General features: G+C 47.5%; 1 protein-coding gene across 1 annotated transcript in view; it reads right to left on the bottom strand.

Moving 5' to 3' along the window:
• The window catches only part of LOC138260999 (NACHT, LRR and PYD domains-containing protein 3-like), a 122,451-nt gene that overhangs the window by 30,576 nt on the left and 69,368 nt on the right, over window positions 1-22,507 (bottom strand). The window contains exons 4-8 of the mRNA XM_069209588.1: window positions 14,856-16,596; window positions 9,721-9,885; window positions 5,809-5,979; window positions 4,563-4,733; window positions 1,552-1,722 (exon numbers count right to left, since the gene is read on the bottom strand). Of these exons, the coding sequence (XP_069065689.1) occupies window positions 1,552-1,722; window positions 4,563-4,733; window positions 5,809-5,979; window positions 9,721-9,885; window positions 14,856-16,596 (2,419 nt within the window). The remainder of the gene's footprint in view (window positions 1-1,551; window positions 1,723-4,562; window positions 4,734-5,808; window positions 5,980-9,720; window positions 9,886-14,855; window positions 16,597-22,507) is intronic.

Here is a 22,507-nt window from a genome sequence, read left to right as displayed (position 1 = left end):
GGCTGATGTTCTCAGCACTTGTGTGTTTTTTGTGCAATTTTTTTAGCACAAGATGTGTCTTAATGGCTAAAATGAATGCGAGGAATCATTTTGCACTAAAATATAGCTCTAAATTCCAGATTTGAATTTCAAGCAATTTCACATCTTTTTTTCTGGAATTTCACATGTTTATCCGCAAGGAAATGATGTGTATTTTGTACACCTCTAGTTATGGAGACTAGAGAGTTACAGTAGTCACTTTTAGAGATAACCATGGCTTTCATCAAGGACCTTCATGTCTGCTTCTGGTGGGAAGTCCTGTTGCTTTGGGGCAGACAGTTAACATGAGATTCTCCAAACAAGTCAGGATTGGAATCCATTTAAACCAAGATTTATCTCGTCACTGAGTCCAGTTATTTTATCATGAGACCACAGCACTTCCAGAGGGCATGAACACCTGCTCCAAGAATTGTTCTCATATTCTTAAAATGTGTTTTCCATGTAAACTTACATCAACAAGGCCCTGAGATGCCACGGTCTTGACAACTTGTCACAGAGACTAATCTCGTGCACATCTTCTAATTCCGAGGGGAAGGTAACTGCTCTTAATGGCCCTATCAGAATTAGTTGGTCATTCATTATGAGAGCTTAACCAATAGTAGTGCTCCCAGTTTTTTATTTTTATTTTTTTATTTATGCATATTTATTTTTGGGCCATCGTATTTGTATTTATCCATATTTATTTTTTGGCCATCTTATTTGTATTTATCCATATTTATTTTGTATTTTGCGAATAAACAGAGGCATAAAACGGTACATTTCCACATTTATTTAACTGATAAACATGCACTCATATTGTGATGCCTGTCACGTTTTAGAAAATCAAGCAGCCAAATATAACGATACATTCCGTCGAATAGGTAACTATTAGCATAATATGCAAATATATGTTAAGATACACCTCTATCTAAGGACATCTCATCCTGTTTTTTAACTTCCCATGCTGTCCACCTGCTAAGCCATTGGCCTGGAATTCATGAAAGACTTCATGGAGAGTCACGCAAAAGAAGCACAATTTTTTTGTATTTTTCCGCTTTAAAAAATGAAAACAGACCGGAAACATATTGTTTTCTGTCTGTGTTTTTCTGTAAAAATCAGTAAAAATGGAAAACTGGGAGTCTTAATTTATACTCAGTAACAGCGGACAAATCCGATTATGCTTATAAGTTTTGAGAACATGAGAGGTAAAAGACTACAACGTTTTCAGATTTTTAAAAACCTTTTATGAAATAATGCAGGCCAGGGTAGTAGTGTTCGTTTGATGTTAATCTTTAAATTCATGGAATTCAGGGCATAAAAAATGTGCTTTATATCTGGAATGAGATGGTGTACACCTACCGCGTAAACCCGGCGGTTGTTTAGTCGCAACAACTGGAATGGGTGGCTTTGGTGCCACTGGTTGCTTTGGGATTACCCTCAGTACTCTTGTATTTTATGATATTTCACCTACTTTTCCTTGCACACATCCACATGTTCTCCTCTGACACTAGTGCCAGCTGGCCTTCCACTCACCCTAGATCCACCAACCGGCACAAGGGACTGCTCAGCATAGGCCAGAGGAGCTCTGCGCCTGCGTCCGCCAGCTCATTGAAGCCCAGTTTCAGGGTGCTCAGTGCTGGAACAGCAGCCACCAGACCACAGATGGCAGGAACACACCCTCTGGAGAGCAGGTTTTCTTCTAAGCTGGAAAAGAGTGAAGGGGCAATAAAATAGAGTGACAGGGATGATAAAACTAAGCATACTCAGTACACGCTGTGGACATGAGAGCAGAGCACGAGAAGACACACTCAGACCAATGTATGTGTTTATGACCATGGAAGTGACATATCCGAGTCCCAGCACTTTACAGATCACCAGTGCCCTTGAGCCACACATCTAAGAACAAGGGAGGTAAAGTGGGGTCCCAGGCACCTTTTAACATGGGGTGATATCTCAGAGTATTGGAATGTTTCATGCCATTTACACTGTGGTGGTGCACAGATGTGAAATCTCACAATATGGGTATATTTATTCCCCCCAACAATGTTTTCCTGCAGTGTTGTGATATCTGAGTGTGGGAATGTTTAAGACACCCACAATGTTTCCTGCAGTGCTGTGACATCTCAGAGTTTGGGAATGTTTACTACATCCACAATGTTTCCTGCAGCGTTGTGACATCTCAGAGTTTGGGAATTTTTAATACACCCACAATGTTTTTCAGCAGTGTTGTAACAGCTCAGACTGTAGAAATGTTTAATACATCTACAAGGATTTCCTGCAGTGGTGTGGCATCTCAGAGTCTGGGAGTATTTAATACATCCACAATGTTTTCCAGGTGTTATGACATCTCAGAGAGTAGGAATATTTATTAGACCCACAATGTTTTCCTGCAATGTGATGACATGTAGGACTGAAAGAAAAGAATGTTTACTACACCCACAATGTTTTGCAGCATAGCACCTGTTGAATTACTGGCAGAACATTGGAAGCAAAAATATTGTGTGTACAAAACATCATGTCAAAAATATCAAAGACCAAAATATCGAGATGGTAGGTACAAATAGGTAAGTATAGATTTAATATTCCTAAATCCAAATCTATGTACCTTGAAGATATTGTCACTGTACATATATGTGGAGTTATATATAGCAATGCTTTGCTTACCTATAGAAACTTACCTTCACAATATTTTTGTTCTGGATATTCTTGACACAATATTTTGTCCCACAATGATTTTGGGTCTGATTTAGAACTGGGCACACAATGTGACGGATATCCCATCCGATAAAATCTATATCCCATAGGATAGAATGAGGTTTAGATTTCGGAGGACAGGATATCTTTCACCGTTGTGACGGAGTAATACATCTGCCAAGTTCGAAATGAGGCCCTTATTTTCTGATATTCTATCTAAATACCGGATTGGACTTCTTTAGATTCTTGAAAGGATTAAACACACCTACAATGTCTTTCTTTGTGACAACTAAGGTTTTTAAAAGTTAATTGAAGTTGGTGCAAAAATCATGATAGAAAACCATAACAACTCAAGACCACAAAATTACAATACCGTAAAATGCGGGTCTAAAATCAAGAATCTAAAGTCAAGCCAATCAACACAGTTTCAAATGGCACACAGCTGCTTCAATGGTTTAAACAAAACATTAAGACCAAATTAAAAAAATTCAGTCAATCGGCAGATTTCATTTGCTTTGCCTAGCGTCTTCCATGCAAAGCGTCAAAGAACCTCCCACTGTGTGAAACTTGTTCAATCTACACTATTCTTATAAAAGCAATTCTTATTCTTTCCGAGACTGGACAAGAGCAGATAATGGTAAGCAGACCAGTTCAGGACCAAGAGTTTGTATGTATGAGCTTTCCCTCAGTCAGATCTTTCAAACGCAGTTGCCCTGAAGAAGGCCAAAGCGATTCTTGCATTTCCTTGAACACACATGTGCAATATATTAAATCATATTTAGCTCAAAACTCTGGCGACATAACTTGGAAAAACTGAACCTTTAGATGCATAATACTTCTGTATGAACATTTTCTCATGCAAACATTTGGTAGACAATAAATCTATCCGCACCATCAAAGAAAGCTTATGATGTAACTCCCTAGTATCCATATTGAATAATGATTGCACTTTTAGAGGCATTAATGAACTAGGAATATTTTTGCAGTCTTTACCAAAAGTAAAATCATAATTTTAGGTATTTTATTCCATTATTTGATTATTATCCTTTATGATGAGCACTGTCAAAAGGTGTAGGAGACCAGTGTGAATAGGGTCTCCTAGGACCAAGTTATAATTGTTTCCAAAGATGGTAATCTCAAGCCTGCTAATCATGGGGGGAAGGGTCCACCGGGACACTCTTAAGTAGCCGAACGATATATAAATAATTCAAGGGGCACTTAATAAACTTCAAATTGGTGAACAAAAAGCAGATACAACCATATAAAAAGGGCAGAATGCCAGGACACATCACTGTCCATATTTAAAAATATTTTAAGACTTTTATATGTACACAACATTTTAGACTGAGCAGCAGACATATGCATCGGATAACCAAATGACACACCTTCATGAAAAAAACGGAATTCTCTTAATAATATTCAAATAAATTCATTACTACAAAAAGGCATGTACTCACCAATATAAAATGTCACTTACCTGTTTACCAAAGAGTACACCTGTGCTGAAATTGAGAATGAGTGTTTTTCAATTGAATGGACATTAAAGTGCCTTAACGTACTATTGTTTGTGACTCAATTTACAGTCCAGATGGGCATCACCACATCATCATTTCCATCCCAAGAAAATGGAATGCTGCAGCGATCTTGGGGCTCTCACCATCATGACCATCAGCTCCATTAGTCATGTGTCAGATGTGCATTAAGGTGGGAGCCCAGAGCTTCCTGCAGTGTTCCATTTTCTTGGGACAGAAATGAAATACTGAAGGCTTGGTGCAGCTAGAAGTAGGAATAATGAACTGTCGGCGATTTACCCCCTTCCCCGCACCAATGCAAGGATTATGGTGACTCACTTTAGATACTGGAGTTGGGATCCAACGACCTGCAGCTCAGAGCACAGGAGAGTCACAGCTTCGTCCCCCAAGTTGTTGCTGCTGAGTTCCAGGTAGGTCAACAGTGGGTTTCTGGCCACCAAGGAGGAGAGATCTGGGATGCACACTTTTGAGAGGCTGTTACCGGAAACCCTTCAGGAGCAAAAACAAACACTGAAGTAAAATTGAAACATCCTCTTGCCACCTTGGCTCTCGGAAAGACATATCTAGGGCTCCACATGACATTTGTTGTCCGGGATTGGTAACCACTTCTGGAGAACACCTGACAAACAGGTGCTAATCAACCCCTGTTCAAGAATATATAGCAGTTGCTGCTAGTTAGCAAACATAAGTGAAGGACTGAATTACTCCATGGTCTACTCAGTATCGAATGGTCATTGAATGAAAACGTAGCCTCCACTTACTAAGAAGCACTCAGTTTTCCACATATCTCTTATTTGCTCCTGGCTGTTAATTTACAAAAATTCTAGGCGTAGAGGAGGTACTCATGCACCCTTTGACCCCCTGATTACATCATAGTGTTGCCTCCTTATTCTACCCTTAGCCTCTACGCAACCTCCAATTTGCTGCCGAGGAGTTAGGGGAAGAGTCCAGTTTACTTCTGTTTTCTAACGTGGCCTTCATGAACTCTGAGACGAGTGGTATCAAGGGCAGTCCCAATGGTACAACAGATCGCATAAGCTTCCCCCACCTACCCCCATTTGACATCCATGTACCAGTTGTACCAATAAACCAATCTTCAACATACAGTGTATGGCAGTGAAATTTTGATTAATTTCCCCTGACTAAAATTGTTGTGAATAGTCAACAAAGGATGGTAATGCCTGTATAAACCCCTGTCCCTGGACTAATGAACACCATGCCATGTGTTGTATGTTATTTGCTTGGATCACAATAAATCACACCGGCAGGTGAGGGTGTTACAACACAATTCTGGAACTCTCAAAATAGATTCATGAAAAATTGTTTAGGAAGAAATGTGTTTCCAATGGAAAGTCATGCGTCATTTTGAAAAAAGACGGATTTAATTTATCCCCCTTGCTTACCCAGGTTGTTTTGCTTAAAATTGTTGTGGGACACAGTGACAGAAAAATGCAGACCTGATTTGGTAGAAACTATTAGAGCTCAGTCTACTGAACAACCCTGTAAGGTAAACAAAGACCTAGCAGGTGCAAACAGCATGGTTCCTTGACCAAGCGACTCTCACCTCAAGGTCTTAAGATGATTCTTGGCAAAGCGCAGCACTGTGCAGATCTGCTGCAGGCCGCAGTCGGAGAGCTGGGTCTTCAACAGAGTAATCGTGGTTGGATGGCATTGAGGGATCGTCCAGGAACACATATGAACAGTCTCATCACTCGAGACATAGCGAATCACCAGGCTAAAATAAAAAAAAGACAGAAATGTAAAGGGACTAGGCTCATGTGAGGTCGAGGAAGGGTTTATCAATCATTAATGCATGCAAAATGTGGGGACAGATGACCTCATTTAGAGTGTTGGGGTTATGGGGCATCTGCAAAAAATTGATTGATATCCTTTTCACCAGTCTAGGGGTTCACTGTTTCTTTTAGATACAGAAAGACTGGATCTGTGCCCTATTTTCTGGGTAACAACTGGATCTTTAAATCACTGTCATAAGAGTATACTCTGGATCAGTGTTTCCCAAACATTTTAGAACTCTCACCAACTTTTTAATATGACTAACTTTTGCAACCAACCTAGCTTTAATGAACATGAGATGGGAAATTTTTTCAAATGTAACTAAAGCAGTCAGGGAACCACCAGCTTTGCCAGGATCAGAGATCCCGACAGTATGGAGGTTGGTGGCGGTCCTAATCCGCCAGGGCAGTACTGCAAGGAGCGCTGCCCTGGGAATTACAACCTTGTTCTCTGCCATGAAAAGGCTGGCGGAAAACTTGTGCAGGGGGCCCAGGGTGGCCCCTGCACTGCCCAGGCACTGGGCATGGGCAGCGGAGGGGCCTCCCTCGCCAGCACTATTGCAATGTTCACTGTCTGCTTTGCAGACCACCAGCCATGGGAAAACTCTTAATGGGTCCAGCAGGGAGGTAGCCTGTGTGGCAGCAACCTCCCCATCGGAAGTTTGGCAGGCGGTGAAAACCTTCCACCTAACTCCTAATGAGCCCAATGTTTGGAAATCGGTTTCAGTGAATATTTAGTATGTGTGCACCCCCAAGTGTCCTGATTTGTTGCGAACCTCGTAAAAGTTTTGTTTCCATCACACTTCAGAATTACAAAAAAAAAGTGGCTCAATTGTGCTTTCCTAACTGTTGAACCTGAACATGTACTTGGAGGTAGTTACATTTTTTGGTGCATTATGAAAAACATCCTACAGCCTTTCCTTCCACATTCCCCGTACCCCAGCAACATTGTTACCTAATTAACTTTACTTTTCTTTTTCTTATTGCAAAGGGAGCGGAGTTTGTAAACACCAGCCCATAATGTTAAAAACATAACCAGAAGGCATAGCCTGTCCTTTGGCTCCTGCCTCTAAAGCACAGCAAATGTGACAAGATAAATATAGAATTTAAAGGCATCTTTATTTATTACTTTGACCTTCGCGACGCACCAGAAATCAACTTGTGATGACCCAGAGTTTGGGAAACACTGTTCAAGATTCATTAAATTTTCTTATACGGATATTATGAAAATTGAGCATGGATCCGGCCTCCTGATACGAAGTGAGACATACATATGGCCAGATTTAGATCTTGGCGGAAGGAAACACTACGTCACAAACGTGACGGATATCCGTATTATGATCCCATTATATCCAATGGAGATCGTAATGGAGACCGAGTATTCCATCCAATGAGATCTAAATCAGGCTCCAACTGTCCTAACATCATCGCGGACTGTCTTACTTCATGAGGTGGTTGTAGTCAGTAAGCTTGTTTAGGAGGGCTCTCCTAAACAAATACTCTCGCTAGTAACAACAACAGGTAAGTAATCATGCAAGATTGACGTCGTCAGTCTTATTTAAAGGCCCCACAAGCAACCCTGAAACAGCCTGTTGCACATGACAATGCACAACAGACCCCTGCTAAGTATTATTAAGATGTACACATGCCATACATCCTGTAACCAAACAAGTTTATTGAAATGTCTAAATGACAGCTTTTTGTGTCATCCACTTGGCACAATAGGCAGACAATTTAATTGACGGTATAGTCCAAAAACATTATTTAATTAAATTGGTAATAGCTGCAAACTAAACCTGACACTAACGTTTACTCCTAGCCCATATCTCCACGTCACACTTCTCCTAATTCTTTTCAGCTTCAGCTAGACAGCACCCTTGCAAAAAAGATGGTGTTAGAAATGTCCTCCTTGTAAACCACAGAGGCCTCTGTAACTCTTCTGATGCTTATTTACCCAAAAAAATATCTTAAGGAATTCCTCCATAAACCCAGAGAAATCCATAGCTGGGAGCACTAAAAAGCATATTTTGTGGGGTACTTTTAGAGTGGTTACTGCCCTTTAAGTTGCAGAGAAGGAGTGGCAGTATTTTACCACCTTTAGCAGTGGTGGTGTTTGGTTTTCATTCGAAGTGTCATGCAATATACTTAACCGGGAAAAAACAAAACAAAATAGCAGCATAGAAACAAAACAGCAGAGAAAAACAATTCCATAGAACCCCAATAACAGAACACAACCCCACAATAAAACAACAGAACAGCAACACAATTAAAACTCATCAACAGAACACAGCACAGCAAAAGCACTTTAAAAACATCACCACAATGACAAACCAACCACAAAGAAGAATATCAAGCTAACCAGACACTTACACAACAGAAAAACACACCATATCATAATACAAGACAATGATGCATGATCAACACAACATAATAAAACCACAAAACAATATACACTATAGAATAGCATGCGGTGTGATGTTTTGCAGTTTCATAGCTGTAATGTGTTCCAGTGTGTTAGCATGTTCTTGCATTATGTTATTATTTTGTGTTATTTTGTTATGTTGTGTGGTCTTGTTGATGTTTTGTTGTGTTGGTTGCATTGTTGCACTGGTACTTTCTATTGTGTTTTTGGAGTTCACGCTGACTAGGAATAATGTTAGTACCAGAATCACTGCTGTGAGCTCCTGTCCATATTTGTGAAGTCTCTCTTCCGTAAATGCCCCTTAACTATTGTCAGTGAGTTTGTTGAGGTGTGCATTACATCTGAAAACAAAAGCCTCTGACTCGGCTGGGGTTTAAGACCCGGGGTCCTGAACTGGTCTGCTTACCATCTGGTTGCTTGGGTTTCCTCACTAGCCAAGAGGTAGCTTGAGTTTTGATGCTAGAAAAACTTTTTCATCAATGGTCAGAAATCGGTTTCTTACCTTCTCATGTTTAGTCAGCAAAATGGCTTTGTTTGTGATGCCCAGGAGAAGCCTGAACAATGGCTGTAGGGTAAAGGTGACACTCGTCCTACACTTCACGCTTGTGTTGGATGGGTATTATCTTGCTTCAATGACATTTGTTCAAGACATAACCACTCTAGGAACTTGGATTTCATAGAAATAATAGTGTTGCCTACAAAGAGCAGCGGTTCATACCCAGCAGACCAGATATGGTGATATGCGCAGGCCCTTAACGCCCTCCACCAATGGGGAGGAGATATGGCTTACAAGCCCGAGCTGCCAATTAGGGAACTGGGAAGCCAGGTTTGCATCCCGGGTCGGACCATTGATTCTGGGCAAATCACTTATTCTCACCTGCCTAGAAATGTGTAACATAATCTGTTTCTCTTGGTAAGCCCTCTAATGCCCTCTTGCCAAGTGTGCATGGTATAAAACTGGAAAAAAGACCACAGTGCACCTCTAGGAACAACACATCACTTCTACATCCAAAAAGACTTATACATCTAATGCTATCTCCTGTATAGTCACGCCTCAGCACCAGCCCCCTTCAGGGCGGGACATTTTTTAATTCCTTTGTACTATTAATGGGATCACCGAGAGGACATAAGAGACCAAGAGGTTGATTGATTGGACTCCCTTAAATTGGAGATTGGAATTAGGAGATTCCTGGTGTATATTTCCTGCGATAGCACTTTGGTCTGTTCTTTCATTCTTCTGGAGGGAGAATAGGTGACTTACCTGCACTCCCCAGGCCCCTCGACTGCTTTGCACCTGAAGAGGGTGTCCTTTACACCTGCCGGGCTTGTGATACTCGTGAAGAGGATGCTGATCATAGTCTGTCGGTCAGAGAGGCTGGAGCAGACATCTTTCTGGGCAACATCAGGAAGGTTGCTAAACTCCAATCTGAGGGAGAAAATTAGGGAAAGTGAATCATTCTATTTCTCACACACATGATAGATGGAAGGTAATGCTCTATGGCAATCTTTATTACACCTTTCACCTTTTACCTCCAGGGGTTTCTGGTTACATGGCATGGATTGACACAGGGATACAGAGCATCTCCCCATGAAGCTACTGAGGCCTAGTCTCTTCCCTCTAGAGCTCTCTTTTAGGAGAGAGGGGTGGATCAAAAAAATGACACTGGGGGCATAGACTTTCACTTCAAGTCCTTCATGGACGGGTCTGGTTTGAATTCTGGGAAAAGAATGTTTGCTTAAGAGCACTTTGGTAATATGTTTTCCATCCAGAGTTCTTCTTTCAGGGTAGCGAGCAATGTATAAATACAATGATCCCTAATACACGAGACAATAAGCACCAAACACTTTGTGCCACTGGCACCCATCGCATATCTAGGGTCATTTATATTTTTCATTAAATGAAGAGCTTTATTACTTATATCATCTCATGTACTAGGGACCATAGTGTTTATAAATACATTAATACACCAGGCCCCTACTGATACTCGGGTTACTCTTGTTTCCATTACCTTCACGGTGTAACTGGGGGCAATGAATCGACAGAGGAATACAGAGCCTTTCTCCTCTGTGGGACTCAGACCTTTCTTTCTAGGGTGTTCTGGAAAGGACCTGTTACGTTGTGGGTGGCATTCAATAGCATCGCTGGATGATTACTGGAAGGACATCACAAGAGCATCGTCCTCTGCACCTCAATAGCATCGCTGGATGATTGCTGGAAGGACATCCCAAGAGCATCGTCCTCTGCACCTCAATAGCATCGCTGGATGATTGCTGGAAGGACATCCCAAGAGCATCGCCCTCTGCACCTCAAGAGCATCAGAGGGCACGACATCACAAGAGCATCATCCTCCGCACATCAATAGCATCACTGGATGATTGCTCGCAGGACATCCCAAGAGCATCGCCCTCTGCACCTCTACAGCATCAGAGGGCAGGACTCCACAAGAGCATCGCCCTCCGCACCTCAATAGCATCACAGGGCAGGACTTCACAAGAGCATCGCCCTCCGCACCTCAGTAGCATTACAGGATGAATGCTGGAAGGACATCCCAAGAGCATCGCCCTCTGCACCTCAATAGCATCACTGGATGATTGCTCGCAGGGCATCCCAAGAGCATCACCATCTGCACCTCGATAGCATCACAGGGCAGGACTCCACAAGAGCATCGCCCTCCGCACCTCAATAGCATCACTGCATGATTGCTCGCAGGACATCCAAGAGCATCACCATCTGCACCTCAATAGCATCACAGGGCAGGACTTCACAAGAGCATCACCCTCTGCACCTCAATAGCATCACTGCATGATTGCTCGCAGGACATCCCAAGAGCATCACCATCTGCACCTCAATAGCATCACAAGGCAGGACTTCACAAGAGCATCACCCTCTGCACCTCAATAGCATCACAGGGCAGGACTTCACAAGAGCATCACCCTCTGCACCTCAATAGCATCACTGGATGATTGCTCGCAGGGCATCCCAAGAGCATCACCATCTGCACCTCGATAGCATCACAGGGCAGGACTTCACAAGAGCATCGCCCTCCGCATCTCAATAGCATCACAGGATGATTGCTCGCTGGACATCCCAAGAGCATCACCCTCTGCACCTCAATAGCATCACAGGGCAGGACTTCACAAGAGCATCACCCTCTGCACCTCAATAGCATCACTGCATGATTGCTTGCAGGACATCCCAAGAGCATCACCATCTGCAACTCAATAGCATCACAAGGCAGGACTTCACAAGAGCATCACCCTCTGCACCTCAATAGCATCACAGGGCAGGACTTCACAAGAGCATCACCCTCTGCACCTCAATAGCATCACTGGATGATTGCTCGCAGGGCATCCCAAGAGCATCACCATCTGCACCTCGATAGCATCACAGGGCAGGACTCCACAAGAGCATCGCCCTCCGCACCTCAATAGCATCACTGCATGATTGCTCGCAGGACATCCAAGAGCATCACCATCTGCACCTCAATAGCATCACAGGGCAGGACTTCACAAGAGCATCACCCTCTGCACCTCAATAGCATCACTGCATGATTGCTCGCAGGACATCACAAGAGCATCACCATCTGCACCTCAATAGCATCACAAGGCAGGACTTCACAAGAGCATCACCCTCTGCACCTCAATAGCATCACAGGGCAGGACTTCACAAGAGCATCACCCTCTGCACCTCAATAGCATCACTGGATGATTGCTCGCAGGGCATCCCAAGAGCATCACCATCTGCACCTCGATAGCATCACAGGGCAGGACTTCACAAGAGCATCGCCCTCCGCATCTCAATAGCATCACAGGATGATTGCTCGCTGGACATCCCAAGAGCATCACCCTCTGCACCTCAATAGCATCACAGGGCAGGACTTCACAAGAGCATCACCCTCTGCACCTCAATAGCATCACTGCATGATTGCTCGCAGGACATCCCAAGAGCATCACCATCTGCACCTCAATAGCATCACAAGGCAGGACTTCACAAGAGCATCACCCTCTGCACCTCAATAGCATCACAGGGCAGGACTTCACAAGAGCATCACCCTCTGCACCTCAATAGCATCACAGGGCAGGACTTCACAAGAGCATCACCCTCTGCACCTCAATAGCATCACTGGATGATTGCTCGCAGGGCATCCCAAGAGCATCACCATCTGCACCTCGATAGCATCACAGGGCAGGACTCCACAAGAGCATCGCCCTCCGCACCTCAATAGCATCACTGCATGATTGCTCGCAGGACATCCAAGAGCATCACCATCTGCACCTCAATAGCATCACAGGGCAGGACTTCACAAGAGCATCACCCTCTGCACCTCAATAGCATCACTGGATGATTGCTCGCAGGACATCCCAAGAGCATCACCATCTGCACCTCGATAGCATCACAGGGCAGGACTCCACAAGAGCATCGCCCTCCGCACCTCAATAGCATCACAGGGCAGGACTTCACAAGAGCATCGCCCTCCGCACCTCAATAGCATCACAGGGCAGGACTTCACAAGAGCATCACCCTCTGCACCTCAATAGCATCACAGGGCAGGACTTCACAAGAGCATCGCCCTCTGCACCTCCATAGCATCACATGCACTTCACCCTCCCCCTCTGTAAGGGGGTTCATGGTGAATGCTGGCAGACATCACAGGCGCATCACCCTCTGCACCTCACTTCTGCAGAGATGCATTGTGATTAGGGAGCAACTAGGCAGAGGAGTGGCTTTCCTGGGCGAGCGTCTTGCACTTCGGGCTGGAATGTTTCTTTGGGAGGTGGGGAGGTGGCTAAACTGGTTAGCAGTTCTTCACAGACCATGCCAGAGAAAGCGGAGTAGGGGTAAGGCAGAATCTAGATCTGAATAGTAATCATAGTTAGGTGTGTGCAAAGAATGCTTTCTTTGCAAACTTTCGAAGTTTGTGACGTTTTTATTTTGTTTGTTTAAAGATAACGCTTTCAGAGCCCTGTGGGGTAGCAGGAAAGCCTTGCTCCTGCTGCTGGTCAGGCATGTGAGTGCTGCTGGGTAAAGTGCTTGGTATCCTGCACTTCACGTCCACTCCACCGTAAATCTGTCCACGGGGCGGGTCTTGCAGTAGTGGGGAGTAGCCAATGGGAAACTGCGAAACAGTGGCTGCCAGGGGCGGCTCCTTCGCTATGGCAAAAGAGCATCGGCCCTCTGGCCAAGAGCCGGGAGATGAAAAATAAAACAATAGGTGCACTATAGTTTTCTTTTTCAGCAACTGTTGTTTTATTTTTCAGCCAGCAGTACATGGAGGGCCAGGGCAACGGGAGGTTGGGGGTGGTGGGGGGTTGGGGGGGGAGGAGGAGAGAGTGCACCTAAGCGCGCCCGTGTGTTTGGCCGGCTGTCTGAGGCCAACCAAACACACCTGCGCACTTAGGTTTCTCCAACTGGAGAAATTGCACAGGCGCCAGGGTTGTGTCTGAGCAGCAGTGACTGCTGCTCAGACCAATCCTGACACTGCGTTCATGCTATGTTTAGCATGAAAGCGGCACCAGGATTGCTGGGGAGCCTGTGCTAGTGTCTCAGTGAGTGCTGGAACACCACATTTTGGGAACAGGAGCAATGCAGCAGGAGATGGAGATAGCGGTAAGGGAAGTTTATTTTATTTATTTCCCCCTCCCGGTCCCCTCTCCCTGCCCCTCCCCTTGAGATTTGCGGCAGATGCATTGATTCTAGGCTGGGCTTCTGGCTGCAGGAAACCACCTATTGCACAACCATAGCCATGCACCGAATGGGCTACGAGGCGGAAGTCAGACTTTGACTATGAAGGGAAAGTTTAAAATTGTGTCCACCTCTGTTCATATGATTTGCTCCCAGGAGCTTTCGGAGAAATCACATCTCAATGAAATGCTTCATTCTATACCACAATTTGAGAAATAAAAACTAGAAAAATAGACATAATTAAAACAGAGATGATAAGGAGAAGAGCAAAGTCATAATTTTGCTTAGGGTTGGGGTTGGGGTTGGGGTTAAGGTCAGATTTAGAATAAAAGCAAATGTCATGTTAAAGATTGAGGTTAAGTGAAGGAAAGTGTAAGGCTGAGGGACACAAGACTAGGGTCAGCTTTTAAGTATGGGCCAAGTTTCAGTTCTGGTCAGGGTGAACACCAAAGTAAGGTCTTTTCAATGACAATTTCTTTTAAGTTTTTTCTCTATAGTGCACTGAGATCAACAACCTGTATCTGTTGGGCCTGCCTAAAATCAGATCAACCCTTAATACATCTGCAAGTTTTCAGAGGCACATCCATGTTTGAAACTGCTGGTAGGCTAGAAGACCTCTGATGCATAGAGCCAAAGGTGGTAACATCACCAACTCACGCCGTAGTCTGGCGCGCTGCTAGATCTTCGCTTTGTATTTGCGGCTTTCCACTTACTCTAGCACTTGACATTTCTTCAATGCAGGTTGCAGCATCCTCATCTCTTCTGCCCCCAGCCTGCAGCAGAAGAGGTACAGGTTCTGCACGGTGTTGCAGCACTGCATGCAGTAGGCCAAAGCCATACAGTCATTCCTTTTCAGGGGAAAGACCATGAAGCGGATGTTGTCCAGCACAGCCATGGCCTGTCTCACGAAGTCCTCCTGATGAGCCTCATAGAGGCAATGCAGAAGCTCGAGGTGGAAGTGGGGGTCACTGAGTCTCGGGGAGCAGGCTGCCCTTTGAATCCAGCTGAGCAGTGAGGCATGTATAGTGTACGGCACAAACCGCGAGAGAGATGGCGTATCTTGGGTGAGCTGTGACAGCATTTGCCAGGACTGCTGGTTGCTCAAGCCAAACAGGAAGCGGATGGTGAGAATCAAGTGGCCATTTTCTGCTTTCAGTCCTTCTTCAAGCAAATTGCTGACGTCTTTTTCCCATTGCACCTTCTGGCTGGCAAAAAAATAAAAAAGGGCTGCGAAAAACTCCTGAAGAGTCACATGCCCAAAGCTGTAGACGGCTTCTACAGTGATAGTCTGCCGAAGCAAAGCATTTAAGAAAGTTGATGGGATCTCAGAGATCTCTAAGTTATGCGCCACTAGATCTTGAGCCTCAAAAATGACCTGCTGCCTTAGTATGCCACTTAAGGCCAAGGATCCAACTTTTTCCAGAAGGCCCTGCGTGGATGTCCTCATGGTACTGCCTCTAGGAAGCTTACTGTGATGGTGCCACAGCAGAATCTGAGTAAAGTGTAAAAAGATGTGGGTTGTGGTCTGAATGTTGGCCAAGCCATGGCCAATCTCCATCTGTTTCTTCAGAGCCGTACAGACAATCCAGCACACCATGGGCACAAAGCACATGGTGGAAATGGTGTCATTCTCCTGGATGGCTTTGTATGCCTCAAAGGCCAAGTGGTTATCTTGAAAGTAGTTATAGAAGAAGGATTTTCTCTCTTCCTCCAGGAAACCCAGGACCTCAAGGTAGCAGTCTGCACAGACATAGCTCTCAAGCTTCTCCAAGGCGGTTGGCCTTGTGCTGATCAGAAGAGTGCATTCTGGAAGGAGCTGCCTTGTAAGGAGTAGGACAACAGTGACATGAGCAGGGTAAGGGGTTTGGGTGTTTGCAGCTAGGATCTCATCAGCCTGGCAATGGAGATACCTCAGCTCATCAAAACCATCCATAAGAAAGAGAAGCTTCTCAGGTCTGGAGAGTATTTGTTTAAGGGACGGCTGAAGGCCTTTGAAGTTGGCCAACATTAGGTCTTCTAGGCTGACAGGCCTCTTCTCAATGCTAAGCTCCTTGAGGTTGAGGTGGAAGACGAATTCAAACCTTTCCCGATATAGGCGGCCAGATGCCCAGTCCAGCATCATCTTCCTCAGAGTGTAGCTTTTCCCGATGCCTGAGGCTCCCTGCAAGATCAGGGTCTGTGGAGCTCGCCCCTTCTGGTTCTCATCCAAGAATGTTTCCAGGTGCGCTCTGGCTGCTCCGCCATCTTGGAATCTTTTGAGCATTTCCAGGTGGGTCTTGCCGCGGGACAGTATGGCCTGCTCTCTCTCAGTGGCACTGCGGTGTTTTTTTATGATAAGTTGTTTTATGTGGCATTGTTCCAGGTCCACCCACTCTCCAGGTAGGGAGTTGTAATCCTTCACCTTTGAAAATTTATGTTTTATGGCAGCTTTGTACAGCACCTGGCAGTCTGCCCCTAAAGAAAAATAGATAATTTTGTTACCAGTTTTTAAAGGTTGCACTTATTATAGATACGATTTTCACAATTTAACTGTTAATTTTAAGTACATAGCCTCATAAATACAAGCTCAGCTGCAAGCAAGCTTCCTACACACAAGTGACGGCAGTGCACCCTTCACTCACAGGAAGAGTAGGTGGAGAAAGATCAGTGGACCTGAAATCTCCCAGAATAGGGGGTACAGAGAGTCCAACAACACGTTTCAATCACAGAACTGGGAAAGCATGGGCTGCATCAGCCAGAGTTCCCCTAGAGCACAGAAGGTGTAAAGCACTGGGAGATGAGATTCCAAAACATGTCTCATCCAGGTTGCTGATTGGATGAAAAACAGCTGTCTGAAATTGAATGTGGATAACACAGATTTTTATATTTGGTGACTTTCATTCAACATGGTCATCAGTCTGGTGGCCTGAGTAATTAGGAGACTCCTCCTGCCCCACTGGTGCAGCAAGAAACTAGAGTAAATGTTAACTCTGATCTAACCTTCTGTCCCAGATATCTGCAGTCGCTGCCACCAATTATGGACATCCTGCTTGTTTCACTATATAAGACAGTGGTACATGCTCTCATTTGTATTTATATTTGCATAATTATTCTGTAATATGCATTCTCCTACTTATGCAGGATACACAATATACGTTTGTTCACTCATTCATTTACAGCACCCATTGCATGGCTATGATGTGTACAAGAGCTTGCAGTAGCTCAAAGGTTGTGTCTCCAAGCACAGTGCAGGTACAAGGTGCCCTATATCAGAGCAATCCTCCCTCGTGAACAGAAGAGGTATCTTCTCTGACTGTGCAGAGTGGATGTTGAACAGTCATGAGCTGTGCAAGCTTCTTTGACACGCAGTGTAGATAAAATAGAGGCAGTCGCATTAAAACATTTAATAGTCCACAGTAATGACACATCATGGGCAGCATCAATGCAGGCTTTCATTACATGAAGAACAGGTACAGACCAGGCCATAGCAGTGCAGGCTATCCTGACACACAGAACAAGCACAGGCGGGCAGTTACAGCCCTAGCTATCTTCACACACACAGCAGGTAACAGCAGTGCTGGCTATCCCCAGACACAGAGCAGGCACAGGCCAGGCAGCAGGAGTGCTGGCTGTCCTCACACACACAGAGCAGGCAAAGACCAAACAGCAGCGGTGCTGGCTTTCATCACACAGGGCAGGCACATGCCAGGCATCAGCAGTGCTGGCTATCCTCACACACAGAGCAGGCAAAGGCCAGGCAGCAGCAGTGCTGGCTTTCCTGAGACACAGAGCAGGCAAAGGCCAGGCAGCAGCAGTGCTGGCTTTCCTGAGACACAGAGCTGGCACAGAGCAGGCACAGGGCAGGCAGCATCATTGTTGGCTATTCTCCTACTTAAGAGGCACAGGCCAGGCTGGTGTGGTGCTCGTTATTATCAGACACAGAGCAGGCACAAGCCAGGCAGCAGCATTGCTGGCTATCCTTACACACAGAGCAGGCTCAAGCTAGGCAGCTGCAGTGCTGGCTATCCTTACACACAGAGCAGGCAAAGGCCAGGCAACAGCAGTGAGAGCTATCCTCTGACATAGAACAGGCACAAACCAGACCATTGCAGTGCTGACTGTCCTCACACCCACAGAGCAGTCACAGGCCAGGCAGCAGTGGTACTGGCTATTCTTATACTTATAAGAGATAAAGGCCAGGCTGCCAACGTGCTGGCCATCCTCACCCAGAGCGGGCATGGATCAGACAGCAGCTGTGCTGGCTATCCACACACACAGAGCAGGCACAGGCCAGGCAGCAGCGGTGCTGGCTATCCTCACACACATACAACAGGCGGCAGCTGTCCTGGCTACCCTCACACACCGAGCAGGCACAAGACAGGCAGCAGCGGTGCTGGCTATCCTCACAAGGAGCAGGCTCTGGCCAGGCAGCAGCAGTGCTGGCTTTCCTGAGACACAGAGCAAGCACAGGGCAGGCAGCATCATTGTTTACTATTCTCATACTTAAAAGAGGCACAGGTCAGGCTGGTGTGGTGCTGGTTATTCTCAGACACAGAGCAAGCACAAGACAGGCAACAGCAGTGCTGGCTATCCTCACACACACACACTGCAGGCACAGACCAGGCAGAAGCAGTGCGGGCCATCTCCACACACAGAGCAGACACCGGCAGCAGCAGTTCTCGCTATCCTTACACACAGAGCAGGCAAAGGCCAGGCAGCAGCAGTCCAGGCTATTCTCGCACACAGCGGAGGCACAGGCCAAACAAAAGCAGTGCTGGCTATCCTTAAACACAGAGCAGGCACAGACCAGGCAGCAGCAGCGAGGGCTAGCCTCAGACACAGAGCAGGCACAAGCCAGCCCATAGCAGTGCTGGCTATCCTCACACACACAGAGCAGGCATGGGCTAGGCAGCAGCGGTCCTGGCTATCACAAACAGAGCAGGCATGGGCCAGGCAGCAGCAGTGCTGATTATCCTGAGACAGAGCAGGCACGCAGCAGCAGCACTGGCTATCACTGACAGAGCTGAAACAAGCCAGGTAGCAGCAGTGCTGGCTATCCACACACAGAGCAGGCACAGGGCAGGCAGCATGACTGCTGGCTATGCTCATACATAGAAGAGACACAAGCCAGGCTGCCATGGTGCTGGTGTCCTCACAAACAGAACAGGCTTGGGCCAGGCAGCAGCAGTGCTGACTATCCTGAGACAGAGCAGGCACAGACCAGGCAGCAGCAGCACTGGCTATCATCACACACAGAGCTGGAACAAGCCAGGCAGCAGCAATGCTGGCTGTCATCACACACAGAGCAGGCACAGGCCAGGCAGCAGCGGTGATGGCTATCCTCACACACAGAGCAGGCACATTCCGGCAGCAGCGGTGCTGGCTAGCCTCACACAAAGCCTCACACTTAGAGGAGGCATAGGCCAGGCAGCAGCAGCGCTGGCTGTCATCACACACAGGGCATGCACAGGCCAGACAGCAGCAGTGCTGGTTATCCTCACACAGCGCAGACACAGACCAGGCAGCAGTGGTGCTGGCTATCCTTAGAAATAGAACAGGCACAAACCAGACCATAGCAGTGCTGACTATCCTCACACACACAGAGCAGGCACGGACTGGGCAGCAGCGGTCTGGCTATCACAAACAGAGCAGGCATAAACCAGGCAGTGGTTTTGGCTATCCTCACACACAGACAGGCACATGCCGGCAGCAGCGCTGCTGGCTAGCCTCACACATACAGCAGGCACAGGCCAGGCAATAGCAGCGCAGGCTAACCTCACACTTAGAGGAGGCATAGGCCAGGCAGCAGGGGTGCTGGCTGTCCTCACACAGAGCAGGCACAGGCCAGGCAGCAGCAGCGCTGGCTGTCATCACACACAGAGCAAGCAAAGGGCAGACCGCAGCATTGTGGGCTATCCTCTCACACAGAGCAGGCAGCAGTGGTGCTGGCTATCCTTACACACAGAGCAGACACAGGCCAGGCAGCAGCAGTGCTGGCTATCCTTACACACAGAGCAGGCAAAGGCCAGGCAACAGCAGCCCTAGTTATTCTCACACACAGAGCAGGCAAAGGCCAGGCAACAGCAGCCCTAGTTATTCTCACACACAGAGCAGGCACAGACCAGGCAGCAGAAGTGAGGGCTATCCTCACACACAGAGCAGGCACAAGCCAGGAAATAGCAGTGCGGGCTATCCTCACACACAGAGCAGGCATGGGCTAGGCAGCAGCGATACTCGCTATCACATACAGAGCAGGCACAGGCCAGGCAGCAGCGGTGCTGGCTGTCTTCACACACAGAGCAGGCACATGCAAGGCAGCAGAAGTGTTGGCTGTCCTCACACACAGTGCAGGCACAGACCAGGCAGCAGCAGCGAGGGCTATCCTCCGACACCGAGCAGGCACAAGCCAGGCCATATTAGTGCTGGCTATCCTCACACCCACAGAGCAGGCACAGGCCAGGCAGCAGCGGTCCTGGCTATCCTCACACACAGAGCAGGCCTGGGCCAGGCAGCAAAAATGCTGCCTATCCTCACACACAGAGCAGGCACAAGCCAGGCAGCAGTTCTGGCTATCCTCACACATAGAGCAGGCAAAGGCCAGGCAGCAGCAGCCCTGGCTATTCTCACACAGATCAGGCACAGGCCAGGCAGCCGTGGCGAGGGGTATCCTCAGACACAGAGCAGGCACAGGCCAGGCCATAGCAATGCTGCCTATCCTCACACATAGAGCAGACATAAGCCAGCCAGTGGTTCTGGCTATCCTCACACACAGAGCAGGCACAGGCCAGACTGCAGCAGTGCTGGATTTCCTCACACTCAGAGCAGGCACAGGCCAGGCAGCTGCGACGCGGGCTATCCTTAGACATAGAGCAGTCACAGGCCAGGCCATAGCAGTGCTGACTATACTCACACACAAAGAACAGGCACAAGCCAGGCAGCAGCAGTCCTGGCTATCCTCACACACAGAGCAGGCACATGACAGCAGCAGCGGTGCTGGCTAGCCTCACACACAGAGCAGGCACAGGCCAGGCAGCAGTGGTGCAGGCTACCCTCACACTTAGAGAAGGCATAGGCCAGGCAGCAGGGGTGCTGGCTGTCCTCACACACAGACCAGACACAGGCATGCAGCACTTGCTGTCATACACAGAGCAGGCACATGCCAGGCAAAGGGAGTGTTGGCATTCCTCACACACAGAGCAGGCACAGGCCAGGCAGCAGCGGTGCTGGCTGTTTTCACACACAGAGCAGGCCCGGGCCAGGCAACAGTGGTATGACTATCATAAGACACCGAGCAGGTACAGACCAGGCATCGGCAGGGCTGGCTATCCTCCCACATATACAGCAGGCATCAGCTGTCCTAGCTATCCTCACACAGAGCAGGCACACACCAGGCAGCAGCAGTGCTGGCTATCCTCAGACACAGAGCAAGCACAGACCAGACAGAAGCATTGTGGGCTATCCTCGCACACAGAGCAGGCAGCAGTGGTGGTGGCTGTTCTCACACACAGAGCAGGCACAGGCCAGACAGCAGCAGTGCTGACTATCGTTTCACTTAGAGGAAGCATAGGCCAGGGAGCAGCAGTGCTTGATATCCTGACAGACAAGGCAGGCATAAGCCAGGCAGCAGAGGTGCTGGCTATGCTCACACACAGAGCAGGCCCGGAACAGACAGCAGCAGTGCTCGCTGTCATCACACACAGAGCAGGCATGGGCCAGGCAGCAGCAGTGCTGGCTATCCTCGCACAGAGCAGGTACGGGCCAGGCAGCACCAGTGCTGACTATCCTCAAACACAGGGCAGGCCCAGGCAGGCAGCAGCGGTGCTGGCTATCTTCGCACACAGAGCCGGCACGGGCCAGGCAGCAGCGGTGCTGGCTATCCTCACACACAGAATGGACACAGGCCAGGCAGCAGCAGTGCTGACTATCCTTACACACAGGGCAGGCACAGGCCAGGCAGCAGCAGCACTGGCTATGACCACACACAGCGCCGGCAGAGGCCAGACAGCAGCAGTGCTGGCTGTCATCACACACAGAGCAGGCACAGGCAGGAGTGCTAGCTGTCCTCACACATGCAGAGCAGGCACAGGCCAGCAGCAGGAGTGCTGGCTGTCCTCACACACACAGAGCAGGCAAAGACCAGACAACAGCGGTGCTGGCTATCCTCCCACAGAGCAGGCACATGCCAGGCAGCAGCAGTGCTGGCTATCCTCACACACAGGGCAGGCACAGGGCAGGCAGCATGATTGCTGGCTATTCTCATACATAGAAGAGACACAGGCCAGGCTGCCATGGTGCTGGCTGTCCCCACAAACAGAGCAGGCATGGGCCAGGCAGCAGCAGTGCTGGCTAGCCTCACACACACAGCAGGCCCAGGCCAGGCAGTAGC

The sequence above is a fragment of the Pleurodeles waltl genome, chromosome 10, assembly GCF_031143425.1.
Source record: "Pleurodeles waltl isolate 20211129_DDA chromosome 10, aPleWal1.hap1.20221129, whole genome shotgun sequence".
NCBI classification, from domain to species: domain Eukaryota; kingdom Metazoa; phylum Chordata; class Amphibia; order Caudata; family Salamandridae; genus Pleurodeles; species Pleurodeles waltl.
Note: the sequence above shows the minus strand (reverse complement) of the source record. Positions and strands in the feature narration are given on the sequence as shown.